At 43.7% G+C, this 22,756-nt stretch overlaps 1 protein-coding gene across 1 annotated transcript in view; it reads left to right on the top strand.

The window, feature by feature from the left end:
- The first annotated feature begins 1 nt into the window (after nt 1).
- OXSR1 (oxidative stress responsive kinase 1) overlaps nt 2-22,756 on the top strand; it is a 72,610-nt gene continuing 49,855 nt past the window's right edge. The window contains exons 1-3 of the mRNA XM_045857039.1: nt 2-407; nt 10,978-11,090; nt 16,213-16,321. Of these exons, the coding sequence (XP_045712995.1) occupies nt 338-407; nt 10,978-11,090; nt 16,213-16,321 (292 nt within the window). The 5' untranslated portion in view covers nt 2-337. The remainder of the gene's footprint in view (nt 408-10,977; nt 11,091-16,212; nt 16,322-22,756) is intronic.

Genomic DNA, 22,756 nt, shown 5'->3' with positions numbered 1-22,756 from the left:
AGTTTGGCCCGTGCGTGGGGCTGGGGTGGAGGGCGGGACAGAGGGGCCGGGCGCAGGCGAAGCTCCTGTCGCTGCTGCAGCTGAGGCCGAGGCCGGGATCTGGACCGGGCCGGAGAGTGCCGGACGCGGAGGAGCTGGAGGCGACGTCCGCCGGAGCTTCGAGTCCCCGCCGCTCTGCCGCTCTGTGACCTCGCACCCAAGCGGCGTTCGGACCCGTGGCTGTTCTCGAGGAGATTGGTGGGGTCGCGGCGGCAGCGGTTGGGGGTGGGGAGACGCACGGCGAGGAGAGGAGAGAGGTCAGCGAGTTTGAGGGAGGACCGAGAGCTGTGCTGCCGTCATGTCCGAGGAGTCGAGCGCCCTGCCCTGGTCCATCAACAGGGACGATTACGAGCTGCAGGAGGTGATCGGTGAGAGCTGGCGCCACTGAGTGGGGAGGCACCGCTCTGGGCAGAGGGTGACACGCGGGAGCTCGCAGAGCGCAGGACTCACAGATATTAATGGGCACTCGTGGTTCCCGGGGGTTTGTAGGGCGCGTGGGTGAGGCTCTGGGTTTGTGCAGCGCGTGTGAGGCGGGGAGGGGATTTTGAGTGGCGCGCCGGCGGGGTGGGGTAGGTCTGAGGAGCTCAGGAGAGATTTGTGTAGTGATAGATGTCTGAACCTGAGCGACAGATGTGTCTTGGAAAGAAAGAAAAGTGCAGGCGTGGGGCAGGCCTTTACAGGGCTGTACCAAAAAAGGGATCTTTAGAGCTGTGGCCACCTATTTGGGGGATTATGGGATAGGGTGCTTTAGTTCATTCCCGCATCCGTGCGAGAAACCTTGAGAGCCCACGAAATGCCAGACATGGCTGGGGTGGAGCCGGGGTGGAGCCGGGGAGGAGCAGGTACCGAACTGAGCAACGCGAACACAACTTCCGACTGTTTCAGGCTGACTTTCTAGTCAAGGAGGGAGACTTCAAATAAGCAGATAAATAAAAACAATTACAGGTTTTGGCAAGTGCCAGGAAGGAAATAAGATGTTCTGATAGGGAATAACCTGGAGACCTCGTTCGGGTGACTTCAAGGAAAAATCTTTCTTTTGAGGCATTTTAAGTTGAGCACTGAAGGGTGAGAAGGAAGCTAACGAGCCTGGGGAAGGTTTTTCCTACCGAGGGATGAGAGAAGATGAAGGTCGGTCCTGAGGAGGGAGAAAGCTTGATGTGTTTTAGGAGCCGAAGGAAGGCTGGCAAGGATAGAAATAAAGGTATGGGAGAGAGGCCAGATCTTAGGGAGCTTGTCAGCCCTGGTAAGGGTTTTGGGATTTTACGCGTTACTGGAGGGCTTCAAGCGGGGACATCCAGTGGGTCTGGCTGTTGTTGCGTGAGGAGCAGGTTGGAAGGTGGTCCAGGGATACCAGTTGGCAGAGACCAAAACTTGCAGAAACATAGACTGGTCATTCTCGGGCAGGCACCGCGATTGGGAGAGTGTAGGGACTGGAGATGATGAGGGGAGTACTTGTTGGACAGCAATAATCCAGTGACTTTAGAAATCAGAAAGGGGTGGGTTTAGCTAAACAGAAGCTCAACCCAATTGACACGAGCAGACCCCTGTATATTGGAGGAAGGAGGTTGTCTGTTTTGCTGGATCAGCATCCTGTTCTAAAATTAGTTGTATAGCAAAAAGACTGACGGAAAACTCGTTAGCTACCTTGGGGGTGTGAGTGTGTGTTGTACTGTATCTGTGTTTTACAGAAACTTTGTCATTTTTTTTTTCACTTGCCTGTTGTTTCAGAACAAATCTGAGCTCAGTTTTATCTGAGAGACATCACGTCTTTCTCCCAAGTCACTCCGTGGGCCTGTGTTCTTGCTGCATGCTGTCGGACTCGGACTGGCTGGTTCCAAAGACAGCTAGCTAGCTGGTCTCTGTCTTGACCAGTTGCTTCTGGGCCCCTCAGGGTTTCCTGCTGAAGAAGGGGATTAAGCAGGACATTCCAGAGTGAAGTCTGAAAAGTAAAGGAAAGAGTCCCTATGACCGTTCTAGAAGAGCAGTTCTGCTTTCTTATTCGGTTTCTTTCTAGGGTGAAGAGGATGCTTGTGGTCGTTCTCAGTGCCTTTGCCATTGAGGCGGCACAGGACCATAGTCACTTAGAGGGCCCGGTGTCCTCCGACCCTAGGGTGCCCGTGGGTGGAGAGAGGGGACTCTCAGTCTTCCAGGGGAGGGTTGGTCTTTGTCTTATTCTCAGAGTGGTCCATGGGGGAAAGGTTAAGCTCTCCAGTGTGATTTGACCACCTTATTTTAAAGATCTGAGGTGTAACTTAATACCACAAAACTCACCCATTTTTAGGTGTAAAATTCAGTGATTTTTTTTTAAAGTAAATTTACTGTGTTGCCCACCAGTCAGCATAATCCAGCTTTAGAACATTTTCATCACCTCATTGAGATCCTTTGTGCCTGTTATGGTCGCTCCCTATCCCCCACCCCAGCACCAGCCCACCACCTGTCTACTTTCTGTCTATAGATTCGCTCTTTTGGGGTATTTCATATAAATGGGATCATATAACATGGTCTTTTGTGTTGGCGTCTTTCCATTAGCATAGTATTTTTCATTTTTTAAAACCATTTTATGGAGGTATAAGTTCTATACCATAACATCCACCTGTTTTAAATGTAGCGTTCTATAGTTTTTTCAGTTAATTTACAGTTGTTCAGTCAGCACCACCATCCAATTTTAGAACATTTCCATCATTCCAGAAAGATGCCTCACGTCCAGTGCAGTCACTCCCTGTCCCCACCCCCTGCTCCGGGCAACCACAAGTCTACTTTCTGTCGCCATAGATTTGTGTGTTCTGGACTTTTCATATAAGTATCATCATGTACTATGTGATCCTTTGTGCTTGGTTTCTTTTATTTGGGAAATTTTTTTTTGAGGTTTATTCATGTTGTAGCCTGTACTGTCCATTATATTCCTTTTTTTTTTTTTTTGACACCATTTGATGGATGTTGGGTTTCTGCTTTTTGGCTGTGAGCATTCACATCAGATCTTTGTGTGAACATACTTCATTTTTCTTGAGTGGAATTGCAGGCTCATGTGGTAAACTTATGTGTAACTTTGTAAAGTGACTGTACCATTTTATGGTCACATTAGTGATGGATGAAGGCTGCTGTTTCTCTTGCCAGCATTCGTTGCCTGTCGTTTTGATTGCAGCCATCCTCGCGGGTGTGAAGTGGGGTCTTACTGTGGCTTTGTTTTGCGCTCCCCTAATGACTGATGATGTTGAGCATCTTTTATGTGCTTGTTTATTAGCTTTCCATATATCTTCTTTGCTGAAATGTTTGTTCAAATCTTTTGTCCACTTGGGTTGTGCTTTGGGAAATGGTATAATGGCGTCTCCTTTCTCATCAAAGCACATACATTTATTTGAACTGTAATTTTTTTCACATGTGCTACTCAGCACTGTGATATTTATGGGATTACTATTTCATACATTCTGTTTTGTTCTGTCTTTTTCTGGCAAAATTCTATGGAGAAAATTTCCTTTCTCAAACATAATACAAGTGTTCAGGGTGGGAATTAAAAGGACTTCCTTTTAAACAATTTTATTATCTTAGCCCTGGCTGGTGTGGCTCAGTGGATTTGGCCTGCAGGCCAAAGGGTGGCTGGTTCAATTCCCAGTTGGGCACAGGCCTGGGTTACAGGCCGGGTCCCTGGTTGCAGGGGTGTGAGAGGCAACTACACATTGATGTTTCTCCTTCTCTGTTTCCCTCCCTTCCCCTCTCTCTAATAATAAATAAATAAATAAAATCTTAAAAAAAAGAATTTTATTATCTTAAACATGCTTCGGCAAGATTTTAAGTTAAGTATATTTACTTGCAAAAAAATGTTCGTATTGTTCTCATTATAAATCATTCATCTTTTCAGAAAGGAGTGTTTTGGGCCCCTTTCTGACCCCTATTACTGTATTAGAATTTCCGCCCAGGTGTTGGTTGTGCTGTAGCTGACGCGTTGAAGCAACGGTGAAAGTATGGGCTTTGGGGCTAGACTGACCTGGATTCAGATTCTGACTTTACCTGTTACCACCTGTGTGACCTTGGATGCTACAAGTGGTGTTCACGTCACCTTCTTGTCTCTGAAGTGGGAAGGTGGCACCTGCGTCACTGAGGCCAGTGTGTGGAGTACATGTCGTTGTTTGTGGTAAGTGTTTAGCTTGTATTGAATGCTTCATAACATGGTTGCTGTTGTCTCTGACTGTCTTTTTCTCCCGGTCCTTACATTTCCTAATTTCTGGTACTGCCATGAAATATTGAAATAAGGCACGATTTGAAATCTTGGAACACAAATATTTTAGATCTGTGTTAATGCTGTTAGAACATCATTGCATCTTTTTTTCTTGCTCCCAGATCTCATTCAAGTGTAGATGGATTTAAGGATTTACATTGGATGAGGTAGTGCAGATGGGTGAGGCCCTCGTGGGAACCTAGTCTGGCGAGGGCTGTGCCACGTGCCTTTCCTTGGGCTGCATCTTGAGAAGCCTCAGTAAATGTTTACGGTTGACCTCAGACTCTGTTTAGAAAGTCTTTTCTCTAAGATCCGGTTTTAGTCAGGTATGACCCTTCTGGCTTTGACACTGTGGCGAAGATGACCCACGGGCGTGATTCTCTCCTCTCCTCTCCTCTCTCCTTTTTGCTTTTCATTCATTGTTCACTAGCCACACACTTTCATGTCTCAAATAGTGATCTCCAAGTGCAGGTGCCTCTGATCCCTCCGCAAATATGGAAGACATCATGTTCTTTCAGCAGTGCTGATGGCAGTGGTTAGTGTGTTTCCTTCCCCGACTGGTAGGCTTAGCTATGGTGACATTTGCAGAAAGCCCAGTTTTGGACCAGCAGCCTCCTAGGGTTGCATGTGGCTGCTTGTAACGGAAAATAAGTGACAGTAGCTTAATAAAATACGTTTTCCTCCTTTACATAATGAGAAAACTGGAGTGGCACCCAGGCTCCTAGTTTTTCCTTCCACTGCACTTAGCACATGACTCTCGTTCTCATAGTTGCGAGATAATTGTTTCACTGAGAGCCTCGTGCCTGTGTCGGAGGCTGGAAGAGGATGGCAGGAGGACAGAGGCACGTGACGACTGAGTTGGCTCCTTCTCAGAGGACTTTCTTTCCTGGAAGCCTTACTCAGTGACTTCCATTTCTATTTTATTGGCCAGAACTGTGTAATTTGGCCATTTGCAAGGGAGGCTGTGAAGTGAAGCTTTTTAGCTGGGCACACTGTTCCTTCAAACAAAGCTGACAGTTTTGTTATTAAAGAAGAAATGAAGTTGTATGTTGGATAGGCACCCACAAATGTTGGCCTTGGCTTTTTTTTTTTTTTATTAAAATAGTTAAATAAGACATTGAAAGTAAATAATTTAACCTGACACATAGTAATCAGTTAATAAATGTTAGCTTTAACCTAAAGAGGCAGCTGCCTACCAACCAATTACGAGCACGGTGTTGAAACACGATGTCGTTCTGGTTTCTAGGCCCTACCCTGCCTCTTACTAATTTATGACCTGAGTCTTACACATGCTCTCATTGCTTCGTAAGATCAGTAACCCCTAGCTCCTGAGATTATTGTCAGGGGTCGATGAAAAATGAAACACAAGAAAGCTCAGCATAGTACTTGGTACACAGAACACGTGTCCGGTGAATGTTAACACTCATGGTGGCATTTGTGATACCCTGCCCAGGAATGCGGGCTCTTTTCCGTGCTTGTTCTGTCCCGAGCAGGCGATGTTTTTTTTCTTGAAAATATTAATATATGCCACTACTTGATTGACTAATTTGTTCAACAAATATTGAACTCTTGGCACTGTTCTGGATGCTAAAGATACAGCAGTAAAGCAGACAGAAAAGCAGCAATAAAGTCCCTGCTTTCTTGGAGTTTACGATCAAGTGGACAAAGATAAAGCCGGGAAAGGCATTGGGAACTGCCAGGGATCGCGGTGAGTTTCCAATGGAGCAGTGCAAGCCTCCCTAGGCAGGTGACATTTGAGGAAAGACTCAAAGGAGGTGAAGAAGTGACTGTTGTGGTGATCTGCAGGAAGTTCCTTCCTAGCAGAGGGAGCGGCAGTAGCAAGGCACTGAGGGAGAAGCATGCTGTGTGATTAAGGAACAGAGGCGAGAGGGGCCAGAGCAGACTGAGACAGGAGGTGGAGGCCGCCGGGAGAACAGTAGGGTGGTGGGTGGGGGTGTGCGGTCCTGACCATCAGGTCGGGTGAAGCCTTGTAAGCCACTGTGGGCACTGCTGTGCTTCCAGTGAGCTTGAAAATCATCGCGGGGTTTTGAGCAGAGGATTACTGTGATCTGGCTTATGTTTTAAAAGGATGACTTGGGCTGCTCCATGGAGAATAGTGTTGTAAGGGCTGAAGGGTGGAAGGAGAGGTTATCCAGGAGAGAGAGGTAGTAGTGGAAGTAGTAAGAAGCAGTCAGATGCTGGATACAACATACTTTGAAATTAGAGATGTACTGTTGGGGTAGATGCGAGAGTTGAAGATTTTTGACTAGAGCCTCTGGACGGATGGAGTTACAGTCCATTGAGATGGAAGCTCACTGGACTGGGCAGGAGAGAAAGGGATGATTCATTGCAAAACCGTCAGGCTGCTTGGGTGATTCCTCAAAGCACATGGCCGTGTGCCTTTACTTTCATCTTTGTATGGCCAGAATAGCGCGATTTTTATGACCATTCTTACAGCCGTTTCACTGGTTCTAGGAGCTTTAATTTTCAGCTTGACTCTGACAAGAGGCCTTATTTATTGTAGAAGAGGGTTCACAAAATTGTAAATGCCTGTATTTTTCATGCTTCAGGTGACAGTGCCATAGTCATCTTGCATAAAGAACAGTCGGGGCTAGCTCTGTAGTAAATGCAAAACCTTACTTAAAAAATACTTAAAAACAAAGTCTTTTGACTATGTATCTCCTATAATGATGGCTGGTTAAAATTTGGGGAAAATATCTTCAAATGATTTGGTTCATTTGATAGGAATAATACTCATTTTTTGCCTTCTTTTTTAAATTCCTGAGTCTAGTAAAGTGGAGAGAGACTCTGAAAGTTTTTTTAGTTCCCATATCATACCTTTGGGCAGCTCCTTTTCTGTCTCAGGAGAGGAAGGATTTCAGGAGAAGGTTCACTTATATTTTGTGCATGGATCCATTCTGGTGTGTAATGGACGCTAATTCTGCAGTTAGAGAACTAGCCAGCGGAGGACAGAAGCGTGGAAGAAGTGGGGGTGTAGGGGGCGGTGCATTGAAATGCATAACAGTGTAAAACAGGGAAAGTTTAAACTAGAATGTTTTATTGGAAGTTGTTTTATTTATTTATTTATTTTTAAAGATTTTATTTATTTATTTTTAGAGAGGGAAGGGAGGGAGATAGAGAGAGAGAGAGAAACATCAATGTGCGGTTGCTGGGGGTCATGGCCTGCAACCCAGGCATGAACCCTGACTGGAAATCGAACCTGCGACACTTTGGAAGTTGTTTTATCCTTGCCATTATATTATTCTTCCTGTTAGGCTGATGCTTACTAGAGGCCATTGAAGCAGTAGTTTCACACCTTGACTGAACCATTTCTAAGAGATACCTTTTACACATTTGTATGTGTATTTATACTGAAATAGAAGTTTTATAAAGTAACATTTTCTTTTACTACGTGGAAGGCATACTAATATTTTCTGTTTGATTCTTTTTACTCTAAGACAAATGATAGTAAAAGCCAGTAAGTCGATTTGTAGTTTGAAAAATTTCATATGAAGGAACCTGCTTTAAAGAGATGAAATATTTTCAAAATTGTGTTCAAGCTATAAATAGTCAGTTTGGGGAGTATTGACATCTTTCCTGTGTTGAGTTTTTAAAATCCATGACACAGTGTGTCTCTTCAATTATTTAGGCCGTCTTTGTTTTATTGGAATTTTGTAATACTCAGCATATGTGTTCTGTTCAGATTTTATTGGATTGGTGCCTAAGCATTCATTGTGGGGGAGTAATTGTAAACGGTATCGTGTTGTAAAATTTTGGTTTCTGCTTGTGTGCTGTGGGTTTGCAGAAACGCTGTTGGTTTCAGTGTGTTGATCTTATTTCTGGCAACCTTGCTAACTCTCTTTTTAGTCCTGGGAGTTTTTCTTGTACTTTCCTTGGGATTTTTTTTTTTTTAATTGACAATCACGTCATTTACAAATAGGGACAGTTCTACTTCTTCTTTTCTGGATGCCATTTATTTATTTATTTGTTTGTTTGTTTGTTTGTTTCCTTGTCATGTGGTTGTGGTGCCTAGGATCCCCAGTGCTGTCGTAAGTAAGAGTGGTGGGTGCAGGTGCGTCCTTGCCTTCCCGGGTCCCCCAGGGGCAGCGCTCAGTCTTTCATCGTAAAGCATGCTGCTAGCTGTAAAGATTTTTTGTGGATGTTTTCTATGAAGTTGGAGAAGTTTTCCCCTATTCCTAGTTTGCTGAGAGCTTTTTATCATGAATGATGTGGGATTTTTTAAAAATGTTTTTTCTATGTGGATATGATCAGATGATTTTTCTTTCTTAATCCATTGATATCGTGCATGACATTGATTTTTGATTAAAAACATACCGTGCCAGCCTTGCGTCCCTGGAGTACACATACCACTCGGTTGTGCTGTACTATCCATTGCCGAATTTGGTTTGCTCATATTTTGTTAAGAATTTTGCAGCTGAGTTAGTTCCTGGGAGATACTGGTCTGTAGTATTCTTGTGCTGCCTTTGTTTGGTTTTGGTCTTGGTAACACTGGCTTCATAAACTAAGTTGGAAAGTGTCCCACTTCTTCCATTTTTGGAAAACATTGTATAAAATGGCTATTAATTCTTTCAGTGTTTGGTAAGATTCTCCATTGAAACCATCTGTGGCGTTTCTTTTTTTGGAGAACTTGTAAATTACAAATTTAATTTTTAAAATAGTTACAGGATTATTTAAGTTACCTACTTCATTCTGGCTGAGTTTGGTAGTTAGTTGTTTTCAAAGACTCGGTCCATTTTTTTTTTTGTCTAAATTGTAGAATTGCGAGTTAAAGTAATCTGGAGTGTTTCCTTATCTTTTTAAAAAACTGAGGTGAAAGTCACGTGACGTAAAATGCACTATTTTAAAAGCGTACAATTCAGTGGATGCTAGTACATTCACAGTGCTCGTCAGCCGCCACCACCATCCGGCCCCAGAGCACGCCCATCACGCCGTCCATCACACCGGGAAGAAGTCCGGGACCCATCAACCAGTAACTTCCCGCTCTCTCTCCCGGCCACCGGCCGTGGCTAATCTATGTTCTGTCTCCACAGATGTGTCCCTCCCGGACACTTCGTGTAAATGGAGCCATACACTGTGTGGTCTTCCGTGATTTTTCACCTTTTGTGGGGTTATGGTTTCAAGGTTCACCCACGTTGTTTCAAGTGTCAGTACTTGCTCCTTGGCCCGGGCTCGCTCGAATCACCCTGACCCCATCTGTTTACATTGGGCCCACCCAGATAATCCAGGATAATCTCTGTACCCTTCATGTAACTTAATAACACACAGAGTTTCTGCCATATAAGGTAACGCTCACAGGTTTCAAGGATTAGGGCCTGTACATCTTGGGGAGGGCATTATTGGACTTTAGAACTTTTATTATTATCATCCCACCTGAGGATCTGTGGGATTTTTTTTTGTCGTCTATTTTCTGTCTGTTGTTTAGATTGAGTAAACTATTTTGGAAACTGTATGTTGTAGTTGTATAAATTCATTTGGTACTTTTTATCATTTCTATTTCTTTGCTGAGATTTTTCATTATTTTATTGCTTTAAAAGAATTCCCAATTATTGAAGCATTTTTATAATGGCTGCTTTAAAATTCTCCAACTTGTGATTCATTTTGGTGTTGACATCAGTGTGAATGTCTTTTCTCATATAAGTGTGTTTTTCCCGGTTCTTGGTATGACATGTGATTATAATTATTATTTTTTATTGTATCCTGGACATTTAGGGTACTGATGTTAGGAGACTCTTGATTCTGGTTCAGTCTTCTGTTTTAGTACGCAGTTAATCTATTTAGATTTAGTGTGTAGGCCCTGGCCTACTTTTGTGAGCTGTGTAGTTCCTATGATAATTTAGTTTTCAGAACTCTTGCAGGTACCAGTCTCTGTTGCTTTGTTCGTCTGGCGCCACAGGAACTCCTGTTTGATCTGTACACGTGTTACCTGGGCTGACTGGTGGGCGGGCGGCGCGGGTTCCCAGTTCTGCCGCTGCTAAGGGCAGTTTGGCTGGATGTTGCCCCAGGTGTGGGACAGGGACCTAGTTGCCCCTGCGGTGGATCTGGCCTCCTGCTGCCTGGGTCTGGGTCGGGGGTGGAGGCCCTGCTCATGCTGTGGTGGGCTGGGCTGGGCCCTCCACTGTCCTGGGTAATTGGGGAATCTCTCTCCCTCCGGGTCTTTGCTGAGCTTCTGTTTTGGGAAGTCCTTTAGCCAGAAAACAGGGTTTTCTCTTGTATTTATCTGTCTACCCCGGTTGGTTGTTTCAGGTGGTAGGCTGCCCCGGTGCCCACGCGTGGACATAGGGGAGACACCAGGAAAACCCGGTGAACTCGCAGTGGTGCTCTTCCTCGCACTCCGAGCTCCCCAGCCAGTTCGCCTTCTCTCTCCATTACAGAGTCAGGTTTCGATGGTTGAATTATCTCTCGTGTATTCAGAGGAGCAGGGACACGTGGGCCTACCCCATCAAAGTCTAGAACTGGAAACCTAGCAGTTTTGATTTTTTTCTTTTTTTCTTTTCCTTTGGTACTGGTATTTATTGGCAGTTCTGTGAAATGGTTAAGTCTTTTGTTTTTATAGACACCCTGTTTCTTGGAGTGTTTCTGTGCATCTGTTGAGTGTAGGAACAAGATAAGGATTAACTTTACTTGTTTAAATTGTGTGGGAATTAGAAATGTTATGTTTTTATCTACCCATCTATTTATGTACTCATTTATGTATTTATCTTTAGGGAGTGGAGCAACGGCTGTGGTCCAAGCAGCATATTGTGGCCCTAAAAAGGAGAAAGTGGCAATCAAACGGATAAACCTCGAGAAGTGTCAGACGAGCATGGATGAGCTTCTGGTATGCGTGCCTCCTGTTTCTTAAGGGGGAGCGGCAGAGTCTTGTACATTTCATGTTAGAGTGGGGAATAATGAGAAGTTTCTTATTCCTTTTTAAAAACATTAATAGTAACGTTTATTGTAAAATATATAAAAATTCAGGTAAGTAGAGAGAAAATACATAGTTATAATCCTCTCATTCTGAGATCAGCTAGCACTTGCTGTGCAATCTTTCAGGCTGCACATTTAAGCATCTTTGGATGCTTATGATAATATGATCATATACTTGTTCTTTTTATTGAAAAATTTATCGCAGTGTTCTTTTTGTGTCTCTACATATGGACTAATACAATTTTCAACATGTGGGCAGTATCCCATTAAGTAGGTAGACCACACTTTATTTACCCCGTTCTCTAGTATTGAACAATTACCTTGCCTCCTCTCTTTTACTGTTATAAACGATGCTTGCTTACTTCTCTTTTCCCTTAACATAATGTAATGCGACTGTGATTCCTGGGTCAAATGGAATATCTGTGGAAAGGCTTTGCTCCCCTAACAACATGGTTGGAACCTGTTTTCTGACCACTGATGCGGGATGGGAGAGAGGATGCCCGCGGGCAGCGCTGGCTTCTGCCAAGGCTGGGGGAAGGGAGAAGAAGGGAGTCCCGAGGACCCACAGCTGTGAGGGATGTTTTTGTGGCATTGAAAGCCAGTCACACCAGGGTTGTTTGGGACTCCTTTTATGCACCATGACGCACAGAGTAGTTTTAAAGATGTAGTAACTGCTCGACAAGGGAAATAAGATGGTTTTTCAAAACATTTAATTTTTTAAATGCTCAATTTCTTCAGCTCAAAATGGATTTCATGAGACTTTTCTTGAAGATCAAGTGACACAGTACTCCAAAACTATATAAATTATCATACAAATATGAACAGATATTGCTATTTTATTAAGTAATTTCTCTGAGATCATATACAGCGAGCGATAGAAAGAGCAGAAATTCAGACTGGCATAATCTGACAGTCCAGAAGTTTTTCCCAGTGTCCCAGATTGGATTTAATTTCTGGTGTAGTCTGTACTGAGTATTAGGGAATAATTGGAATAAAAAGAAAGAGACTAGAATTATATATCGAACTTTTAGAAGATGAGATGCATGTGTTTCTTCAGGCATTGGCAGTGCAGGGGCAGAAGCTGAAGAAGTCGGTTCCTGGAGTGACCTTGAGCTGTCTGTGGTGGGAGAACACTCACTTGGAAGGAGAAGCTGACTGAAATCCTGTGTGATGACCTTAGGTTTACAGGTGCCAGTAACACTGTGCAGGGGTGTCCAGCCCACAGCCTGCGGGCCTCACGCAGCCCAGGATGGCTATGAATTGCAGCCCAGTGCAAAATTGTACATTTACTTAAAACATGAGATTTTTTGGTTTTGTTAGCGTTTGTATATTTAACTCGTGGCCCAAGACGGCTCCTCTTCTTCCAGTGTCGCCCAGAAGATGCCAAAAGTTTAGACACCCCTGCGAGCATCATTTGGACATTCGAGTGGCAGTGATTACGAAAGAAGTCCACGTTGTACACTCATTCTGTTAAAGAAAAGTAGAGTTTGTAACTTACATACTAAGCCTGGAGTGTGAGAAGCCTAATACAAATTCCTATCATTTGCCAGTTATTTTACATAATATGTAAAAATGAATGAAAGTATTTACTTCTTGACCAAAGAAACTGTGGCACAAAGTTTAAGTAACTTGACTAAGTTCCCATGAAGATAATAAATAGCAAACACCTGTTCAGTGCTAGGCACTTACATGCACTTTAACCCCGTAAATGTCTCTGTGAGCTAGGCGGCGGCTCCATTTCATAGGCAAGGCAAGGAAATCATATGATAAGTGACAGAGTGTGGATTAAAAATTAGGTCTTTCTGATTAAAGTCTATTGTTTCCGTTTCATATGATACTAACAAAATGGTTATAATCTTAGTTCAAAATTGGAAAGAACATCGGTTCTAAAATATAATCTGACATTCTTGAAAGTAACATTTGTGTCAGTACAGTAGGGCCTGTCTTTTAGAGGAATGGAAATTTGATACAGCTTAATAAAAGGAAAAACATTAGTTAGATCTCCTTGCATTTTGGCCACATATTCCAGTAAGCTTTATGTTGCAAATGTAATATGTATATATTTGGCAAATAAGCGACTTTTAGTAAAGCAAGTTTAAGATTAATTGGCTTTCCTTGGAGGGCTGGGGAGCAGGTAAGACCCCACTAAGCCCAGGAGACACCCGAGGAGTATGAATACTGCCTGATTTATCTGTGTGTTCACGGTGTTGGAACCAGAGATCCCTGCGCCAGGGGCTGCATTGCAGAGAGAGTTGAAGCCCCTCAGTTTACCTTAAAAAAACTAGTAGATCAATGCAGTAACCTTGAGATGTGGTGATTTAAAAATTTGTTTTCAAAATTCTTTATTTTAACGCAAAAGCGTGCCCTGCGTTCTCCAGAGAGGGCGAGGTGAACCGGCTACAGGTGTGCGCCGTGTGTGACAGTTACCTCTGAGGGGGCGGGATGTTACTCCTTTCTCTTGTCAAAACGTTTTCTTGTCTGACAGCCTGTGCTAAGTGTGATGGGAGACTCAGCCGTCAGCTCTTACTAAATTTATTTTCCCCGGAGACTTGACTCACGGGCTTCTCTCTCCGAAGGGCACACACAGTGCGGCACTTTGAGATTGTTCTCTCCTGGATGCTAGGACTCGATTCGTTGGGCAGACATCCGCGGGGTACACAAAGAGGCTCAAAATGTCTCTTCTTCTACCAAGAGGCTCCCAGTGCAGTCGAAGACTAGGTGCTCTGCTGTGCGGGGCAGAGCATGACGAGTGCCTAGGAAAGGCATCAAGTCCTGTGCAAGGAAGAGGCGGAGGAGTGCTCCCGAGGACGAAGCCGGAGGCCTTTGTGGAGGTGTCTTGGGCCACCAGGGCAGGGAGGCTCTGACCCGTCTCAGTGGACTGAAACTTCTTGGGGAAGCCTTCCCTGATGGTCAGTCCTGTTTTTTGATGATTTGACTCTCCGATGAAGTCACGTAATATCTTATACTTCCCCTATCAAACTGTTTATCGGTCTGTGTTGGAAAACAGTTTATTTGTCTAACTTCTTCACCAGACTCCAAGGTACCTCGCCTTGTACCTGGCATGTAGGAGGCACGCGGTAAACACCTGTTGGAAGCACGAACTCTTTATTCCAGGCAGGGTTACTCGTGTCCTATGCTGTCTCTTGCACATTCCACCTTTTGTTGTGATTACCTGTGCCTTTCACCTTGTCCTCTGTCATATCTTCACATCCAGCAGAAGGAAACCTGGTTCCCACCTCCTGTGTGAAGACTTTTGCCTACCTTAACGGTTTCCTGTAGATCTTTGTAACATTTATTATCTTTACTACTCACTGGGCATGTGTGTGCCGTCCTATGTATTTCCGCTCCTGTACTCACCTTATCTCTTCTAGTCCTGCGTAACTGTATCAGCAGGCAGGTGCTCCTCTAGTTCCTTCTTCCTTTTCCTTCATGTTTACTTAGCTTTTAGTACAGAGTATAGTGCTGGCGACTTTGGGTGTTGCAAAAATACAAACCACAAGGTCTTTGCTGTAAAGCAATTTACATTCAAGTAGAGACAATGAGGAAAGAGAAACTGGCATGTATTGAGTACTTCATGTGAAGCAGGGATTATGAGCAGCTTTTACACGATTGATTTTACTGAACAAACACCGAGGTCAAATACACGAATCAGTAAAAAAGCCTGTATAAAGTGCCGTAGGATTCATTCATTCAGCAAATATTTATTGAAGGTGTACTGTGTGCCAGGCACAATGATAAGTGCCGGAAAGTCTTAGTTCTCGTTGAGCCTACAGTTTTGTGAGGGACACAGAAAAGTAAATAGGCAATTGTGGTGTCGCACGTAAGTTCCACAGTGTTTAGGAATCCACTCTTTTACAAAGCTGAGTCTTTATTAATTTTTTTAAAATCCTCACCCAAGGATATGTTTATTGGTTATTAGAGAGAGAGGAAGGGGGAGAGAGAGAAATATTGACCAGTTGCCTCCCGTACATGCCCTGACCTGGGATGGAACCTGCAACCTAGGTACACGCCCTGAGCAGGGATCCAGCCCACAGTCTTTTCGTGTATGGGACAACGCTCCAACCAACTGAGCCACCTGGCCAGGGAAGGAATCCACTTTTAAGTGCTTGCCTTCCTGGAACTCTCCATCTAGCAAGAAGGGGCAGATAGACAAGCACCCAGGGTACTGCTATTCAGTACACACATGCCATGATGGAAGGACATATATAGGGAGCCAAGAGAAGCGACACCTAACTCAACCCGGGGAGCTGGGGGGACTGCGTTCAGAAGGAGGAATGGGCTGTTTCAGCTAGGCACAAACCGTGAGAGAAGTGTATCTGAGGCAGAGGGACCACCAGGGTGCAGTGTCCGTGGTTAGAAGCAGCAGGGCTCACTTGAAGTTACTAGGACGGGGATATCTTGGGGTGTGAGGTGTGAGGGAATAGGAATGAGATTAGAGAGGCAGCACAGGGCTTTATAAGGCATTTTATTATACCTGATCTAATTTAGATTTATTAATGGAGATTGTGTAAGCTTAGACTTTTGGCACCGGCTTCTCCTTTGGATTTAGTTTATGACCTTGCCCTGTCTCAGTCTATTCCCTGTAGTGTGAGAATTGTTGATCATTTCACAAAAGTGGTATGAAACAACATTTTGAAATAAATAAATGACCCACAGACAAACAAAAAACTTTATTTGTAATTATCCTCTCTGGCTATAAAGCCCGATTTCCCAGGGTGGTTTCTCAAGGGCACCCTGAAGTGGAAACACGGGTCCCTGCCTGGGCCCTGGGTGCTGTGCCGGGCCGGGGCGAGGCGAGTGGTGCACGTTTCCCGTGTCAGAGGTTACTAGAGTAGCGAGTGGAGGGCGCAGAGTCCCCGTGCCCTGAGGGAGGCGGGCTGGTTCCGGTTTCCACTGTTCTGGTAGAGGTCAGAGCCACGGAGGTCCCGGAACGGCGGTGACAGAGTCTTGGGATCCCCGGCCGGTACTCACTAACTGGTAGTATTGTTTTATGCCTGCATGTAATGAGTTACCGTGTTTTCTCTTCTTTGTAGAAAGAAATTCAAGCCATGAGTCAGTGTCATCACCCTAACATTGTGTCTTACTACACGTCTTTCGTAGTAAAAGATGAGCTGTGGCTAGTCATGAAGCTGCTAAGTGGAGGTGAGTAAAATACAGGGAAATACTAACTCCCGTGGGCTGGAAAGGTAACGAAAATGTTCTTTTCTGTTCTCGTTTGCTTTTCATGGACATTCACATTGGAGGAGGTGCTGAGAACATAGTGTCCGCTAACGAGGCTAGTGCATGAGCTGAGAGGTGGCCCACGTTGCATTTGCTTGTCACGCCTCTTAAATCTCTCTCAGTGCAGGATGGTTCCCTCCCACTGCCTCTCTTCCCTGACATCAATTTGGTGGGGGTCTGGTCCAGAAGGTGTGATGGTGACTGTCTTGTAGAATGTCCCACGTTCTGGATTCATCTGGATCTTTGTTTAGGACGGTGTTTAACTTGATTTATATCCGTCTGTTCCTTGCAAATTGAAAATTAGATCTAAAGCCTTGATTAGATTTAAGTTAAATATATATTTTTTACTATTTTATTTATTTCTTTTTAAAGAGAGGGGAAGGGAGGGAGGAAGAGAGGGAGAGAAACATCAGTCAGTTGCCTCTTGCACGCCCCAACAGGAGACCTGGCCTGCAACCTGACCCTGTGCCCCGGCTGGGAATCAAACCCAGGACCTTGCGGTTTGCAGGCTGGTGCTCAACCCACTGAGCTACACCAGCCAGAGCTAAGTTAAATATTTTTGGCACAAGATTTTGTAGTGTACTTCATATCGCATTATGTCAGAATGTATTCGTTCTCTGGTTTCATCTTTAATGGTGATGTTAATTTTGATTGCTTAAGATTATGATAGCCAGGTGGCTCTAAGGGAAGGGTAGCTTTTTTTCCCTTTGCAGCTAACAGGTAATCTGTGAGGTGTGGTACTTTGATAATGTGAGTACCTAGTTCCTCATAAGTCTTTGGTCCAATGATTTTAGTATCCATTAAGGACCATTTGAACCAGTTGTTTTGTCCGGGACAGCAGAATGGTGGTATTTGTTACTGCATCCTTTCTTCTACGTTTATAACCTGGCGTTCTTCTGTGTAAAGGCACTTTACCTTATTCGCTGGGCTCCTTGATTAATCTTTGTTGTAGTTCCTACTGAAAAGACAGGATAAATAATTGGCTCTTTTTTTAAGGACCAATTTTTAGAGTAAAGAGTTAGTTTAATAATCACCTCCAGTGGTAGCAAATGAGAGGGTCCCCCCCCCCCCACACCAATTGGGTAAGGCTGTCAGTTTTTGGAATATTGTTACATAGATTCAAAGATTTTTATATATTCCGTGTCTTTCAATTATACTCTATTCTTTTGATGCTCAGGCTGGCCCAAATTTTGTCAGTGGGGGTCCCTGTAAGCTCAGTCTAGTGTCCTTCAGATGTGATTCATCAGTCTTTGATAAGTTCCTTGTTTTTTTGGTTCAGGATTTCCTAGGCTCGTGTTTCTGTTGCTTTTCCCAGACCCAAATCAGCCAATATTTTAAGGAGCTCTGATCTTTTTTATGGGGAATGGTATTTAGAAAGCGTATCTTGGATGCTTGGGATGCTGTTTGCTGCTACTTGATCATTGCTTCTAGTTGAAAGAGCTTGGAAATACAGTACCTTAAAAATAAGTCATGATTTGACATTAATGCTTCCAGTTCAAGTTTAATATTACAGACCTTTAAAACTTTCGAATTACACTCGAATCTCATTTCTCTTACCCAGAAAACCTTGGTCCCCAGCATTAACATGATTCATTGTGGGCTTTGTCCTGCAGTAAATGGGCAGTTATTTCTGCTTTAGTCCTTAGAATAAGATGTAGGGATTATGATCACAAACAGTGGGCCTTGGCAGGCGTGGACCAGAGGTTGTGTCCGGTGTCCTGAAGGCCCTGCCCCGTGGCAGATGAGAGGGCGCCCCGGGGCTGGACTGGAATCCTGCGGCAGAGAGAGAGGGCTAGTGAGCGAGCGACGGAGCCGCCCGACCTTCCCGTCCCTGGGCTGCTCCGTTCTGTTTGCATATGCGTTCTGTGTGGGAGCGTGATTTTAGAGTGCAGGGTTTCAGAAAAGAGAGTCCGTATTGGTTTGCAGTTTTACTGTCATACCTCATTAAACATTTCCTTCCCCAGCGAGGTTTAAAGGAAGCAGCATCGGCTTTAGAATTAAATTCTAACTTTCCTATGTGGCATTTCTATGTCACTGGGCAAACCCTCTGAACCTGCTTCCTTGTTTGGGAAATGGGGATGCCTTCTGCGTTTCAGGGTGTCGGGGAGGAGTAAACGAGACGACACGTGGAAAGCCTCCCCCACCGTGCTGACATGTAGTAAGGTGCACACGAAATTCTCGTCATTAAGCGTAATAACCCCTTGTTATTTGATGCTTTTCAGTGTAGCCAGAATCACCTTTTTGTTTCAATCCCATTAGTGACACACTGGAGAGACTGGATTGCTTTGTTAAAGGCCCTGATCATATGATGGTTGGAAGCCTTGCTAACACCAGCCACCTTTCAAGATGGTGGTCAAGCATGGTTCTTTCAGTATGGACAGATATGGGAATATTAGGTAATACCGTGTCTTTCGTTATTGATCATGTATAGCATAATTTTTTTATTGTAATTTATAAAACTGTCTAATACAAAGTTTTCAGTGTTTTACAATAAAGTCTTCCGATGACTAGGAATAAATTGTCTGCTTACTTTTCTCATCCACATTTCGCCAGCCTGTCCTTTTTGCTACACTCCTAAGCAGAATGATACGTATTTTCAAGAATCCATGTTCTCTTAGTGAGTATGCGTCCTGACCCCTGATCGCAGAAGGGGAAGGGCATGTATCTGGGTGGTGTCTTTTAAGTGTACCTCTCTGTCCCTCCTGCTTTTAGGACAGTGCTCAGTTTTTTTGGCCTAGCCTTCAGCAGATTTCCTGGAGGATAATTTTCAAACATGTTTCAGGTGTTAATTCTTTTTATAATTACTTATGTTTTTATGAGTCAGCATAATCTTACATCTAAACCTAATTTTAAAATATTAAAAACTTTGCGTGCTTTTTAGGAAAATGAAATCTTGCATTTGTACTTACAGAGTGAATATACATTTAAATTTTAGAGATACATTATGCAGTATTAGAAAACAATAGGTAAAATTAAGCACAACTTTAATTTTCTTAATAGGAGGAAACTGTCAGGATAGCTCAGGTGACCAACTGAGCACCAGTACGTTGGTGAATCAAACTGTTGGTTCCTTGTTCTTACAGATTTCATAGCTGATAAGGAAAAGTTGCAGTTGAATAACTGTAAGTGTGTAGAGAGCCGTGAGGAGGCATTAGGTGCCATGGGAAGGCCTACTGGGCGAACAGAACCTTACTGGGGAGAATGGGGGTAGTGGGGTAATGAAGACTCCCTCAGGAGGGGATATCCATCTGAGACCTGAGGAATAGGTGATAACTAGCCAGGTGGAATGGGGTGAGGGGTTGGTATCAGGGGAAGGATGGGGAAGGGATCCGGTTGGAGCACCGGATAGAACCGTCTGGAGCAGGATGGAGGGGTGTGGCGTGTCTTGGGAACTGACGGGGGGATCACGGCTGGAGCAGGGACAGCAACAGGTGACCTTGAATAGTTAAAGAATACATCTGGCCAGAGTTAACAGAAAAATGCATAGGCTGCCTTCTTTCACATCAGCTGTTTCAGCCAAAATATTTAGAACAAAAAGCATATTTTGATACAGCAACATTGTGCTGATGTAAAACTTCATGAGCTAATTAAATTGTAAAATGAATTGCAACTGTCACTCTCAAACCCATTCTTCAAGCCAGGTAGACGTCTTGAAATAAGTTTTAAGCGTGTCAACCTTCTAATTATTTCACAGTGCTTCCTTGTAACGGTGGTATTCTTACCCTTTGCTAATTAAAACTCTGATAATTGAATGATGGAATCAGTATAGGAAGTTAATATCTAGAAATTATAAGCATTGTTGATCTAAATAGCTATTTCTACAATTTATAAACTGCAATATAAGATTTTTAGAAGTCAAAAGTGATTTAAGAAAGCTGTTGAAAGGAAAGAGAAAGAAGTACCTGTAGGATTAGGTACTTCATCAGTCTTGGTGGATTGATCATCCCTCACTTACAAAAATTACGTTGTCGGGAGACCGGAACGGGAGAGACCTTGTTATCCCAGGGGCTGCTCATCGAGCCTCGTTCGGTACGTCTGCTGCGGATGGAGACGGGGGGCGTGCGTGGCTTCAGCTGCCCTGTTGATCAGTAGATGATGGGACGTTAATAACAGTCTGCTAAGGTTTTAAGAAGGAGTTCTTGCTTCCAACTTTTTAAACTTTTTGTGTGCCCTGGTGTCTTTCCTGCTCCGTTTCCTAGGGCCACCAGACAGAAGTTCCTTAAAAGTCAGCAGTCATGCCCTGTATGTCTTGACATGTTCTGTGGCATTCAATTCTAGATCTTGCACATAATATGGCTTAATTGTTGAATGAATAAGTTGTGTTAATTTTGTAATTCCTAGTAGGAATTTCTCCCTTTGCATTCCATGTAACTCAATTGGCATTTATACAGATGTCTTCTTACTAAGCTTTTCTTATGTGGCCTGGATTTCTCAGAAGAATGAACTATGTGGCCTGTTAGTGTAGTCACTTTGTTTTGGGGATTAATGTGTGATTGGTTAGAACTAAGCAGAACAAAAGTTACTCCTTAGGCCTCCCCCTTTGTGGAGCTGAAGTGCCTTCAGCGTGGTTTGGCCTACCCTAGCCTGCCCTTGGTGGTGGCTGAGGGCTCCCCCTTTGTGGCTCAGTCTTGTGAATCCCAGCAGTAAAGAGGGGAGGGGAGGTAATGTATTAGGAGAAGTTACCTAGTACCTGGAGCACCCCTGCCCCCAGTTCTTTGTCTAGAGAGAGTCAACTGCCTTTCTCCTGCTGGAGGTACAGAGATTGGGGTGCGGGGTGGGGGTAGACCTTGGGTTTGGGGATCCTATTCTCCCTTATGACCTTTCAACCATTTTCCTGTTTTCACCCTTTCCATCAGTTCCCCCTCACTTCCCCTTACGTGGTCCCTATGTTCTGAGCCTTTCTGGGCAGGGATCACTTTTTCTGCATTGGCATACCTTCTCTGCAGACGTTGAAGTTTCAGATTTGTCTACTCTGCTTAGTCAGTTACTTTTTCTTTCTCTGCTTTCCTTCCCCAAATTATTATTGTCTCTCATCTGTTACGATTTTTTCTCTCCTTTGTTCTGAGTTTATGCGTTTTTTAAAAAAAATCAAGTTTATCATGTTAGCGACTTTCAAATGGGAGCTAAAGTAAGCATGGGTTCCACCTTCCCGTGTTTTCAAAGATTCCTTCTAGACTGCTCTTCTCATCTGTCTGGAAGCACATTTTTTCTTTTTAAGGGTGAAGTGAAAGGGACCCGCCACAGCAAGTTTTCAACAGAATCGTGTGTTTGTTTTCATTTCAGTCCTGACCATTAAGGTCTTGTGCCAAGAAGTGGGCCTCCGGTCTTCCCAGTGCAGTGGCGGAGTTCTCAGTGTGGTTTCTGACGCCGGAGGGCGTTTGTTCTGGTTCCGTGGTCTTAGTGGGCCACTGTTCTAACAGAAATCGCACAGATCTCTGGCCAGCTGCTAAAAATTATAATCATCAGTTATGGTAGTCAGCTTTCTATGGTTTAATTTCTGTGTAGGTCTCTTTCTTCCGTTCCCCTAATTTTTAGTAGGAGCATTATTTCCTGTCCTGGGAAGAAGGGGATTGGTGATAATACATCTGGGCTATTACTGAAAAAGAACTGCCGTTTTTATTTTTTTCATAGTTTTCTTTGCCTTCCCTATTTTATTTCCATTATTTATCAACCTGAAACATAATTGCAATCCTTAAGTTAGTCTGAATATACATGTGGCCTTTATTTTTCAAGTATTTCTTACGTAATTTGACTTGTGTTTCACTTGTATTTTTCTGTCTTTATTCACATGGTGTTACATACTCTAATTTGGTGTTGAAACCTAAGTCAGTTTGTGATATCTTATATTAAAGTGTCAATTGATGGGCATGGTTAACCTACGTATTCTTTAGAGGTGTTAAAAATGCTCTACTACCTTTTCCAAATTCTCATTTGAAGTCTAAAGATGATGGTGGTGTAACACTGCTGTTTGGATATTAGCAGTCTTCTTTCTGTTCTAGATTGACATTGAGAATAAATTATTATGTCTTTTAAACTTTCACATTTCCTTTATTTTCTGTTTTTTCCTTTCTTTATTTTTTAATTTTTAAAAGGAATTTATTTATTTCCAGACAGAGAAGAAGGGAAGGAGGAAGAGAGGGAGAGAAGCATCAGTGGGTGGTTACCTCTTGCACAGCCCCCACTGGGGACCTGGCCCACAACCCAGGCACGTGCCCTGACTGGGAACCGAACCGGTGACCATTTGATTTGCAGGCCCACATTCAATCCACTGAGCCAATGGCAGCCAGGGCTGTTTTTTCCTTTCTTTTCCACACAATTAAATTTATCAAAAGGTTTACATGTGTTTTGGTTTCAAAA

This window comes from Phyllostomus hastatus, unplaced genomic scaffold (genome assembly GCF_019186645.2).
Source record: "Phyllostomus hastatus isolate PE091 unplaced genomic scaffold, TTU_PhHast_1.1 phas_scaffold_129, whole genome shotgun sequence".
Taxonomy (NCBI): Eukaryota; Metazoa; Chordata; class Mammalia; order Chiroptera; family Phyllostomidae; genus Phyllostomus; species Phyllostomus hastatus.
Note: the sequence above shows the minus strand (reverse complement) of the source record. Positions and strands in the feature narration are given on the sequence as shown.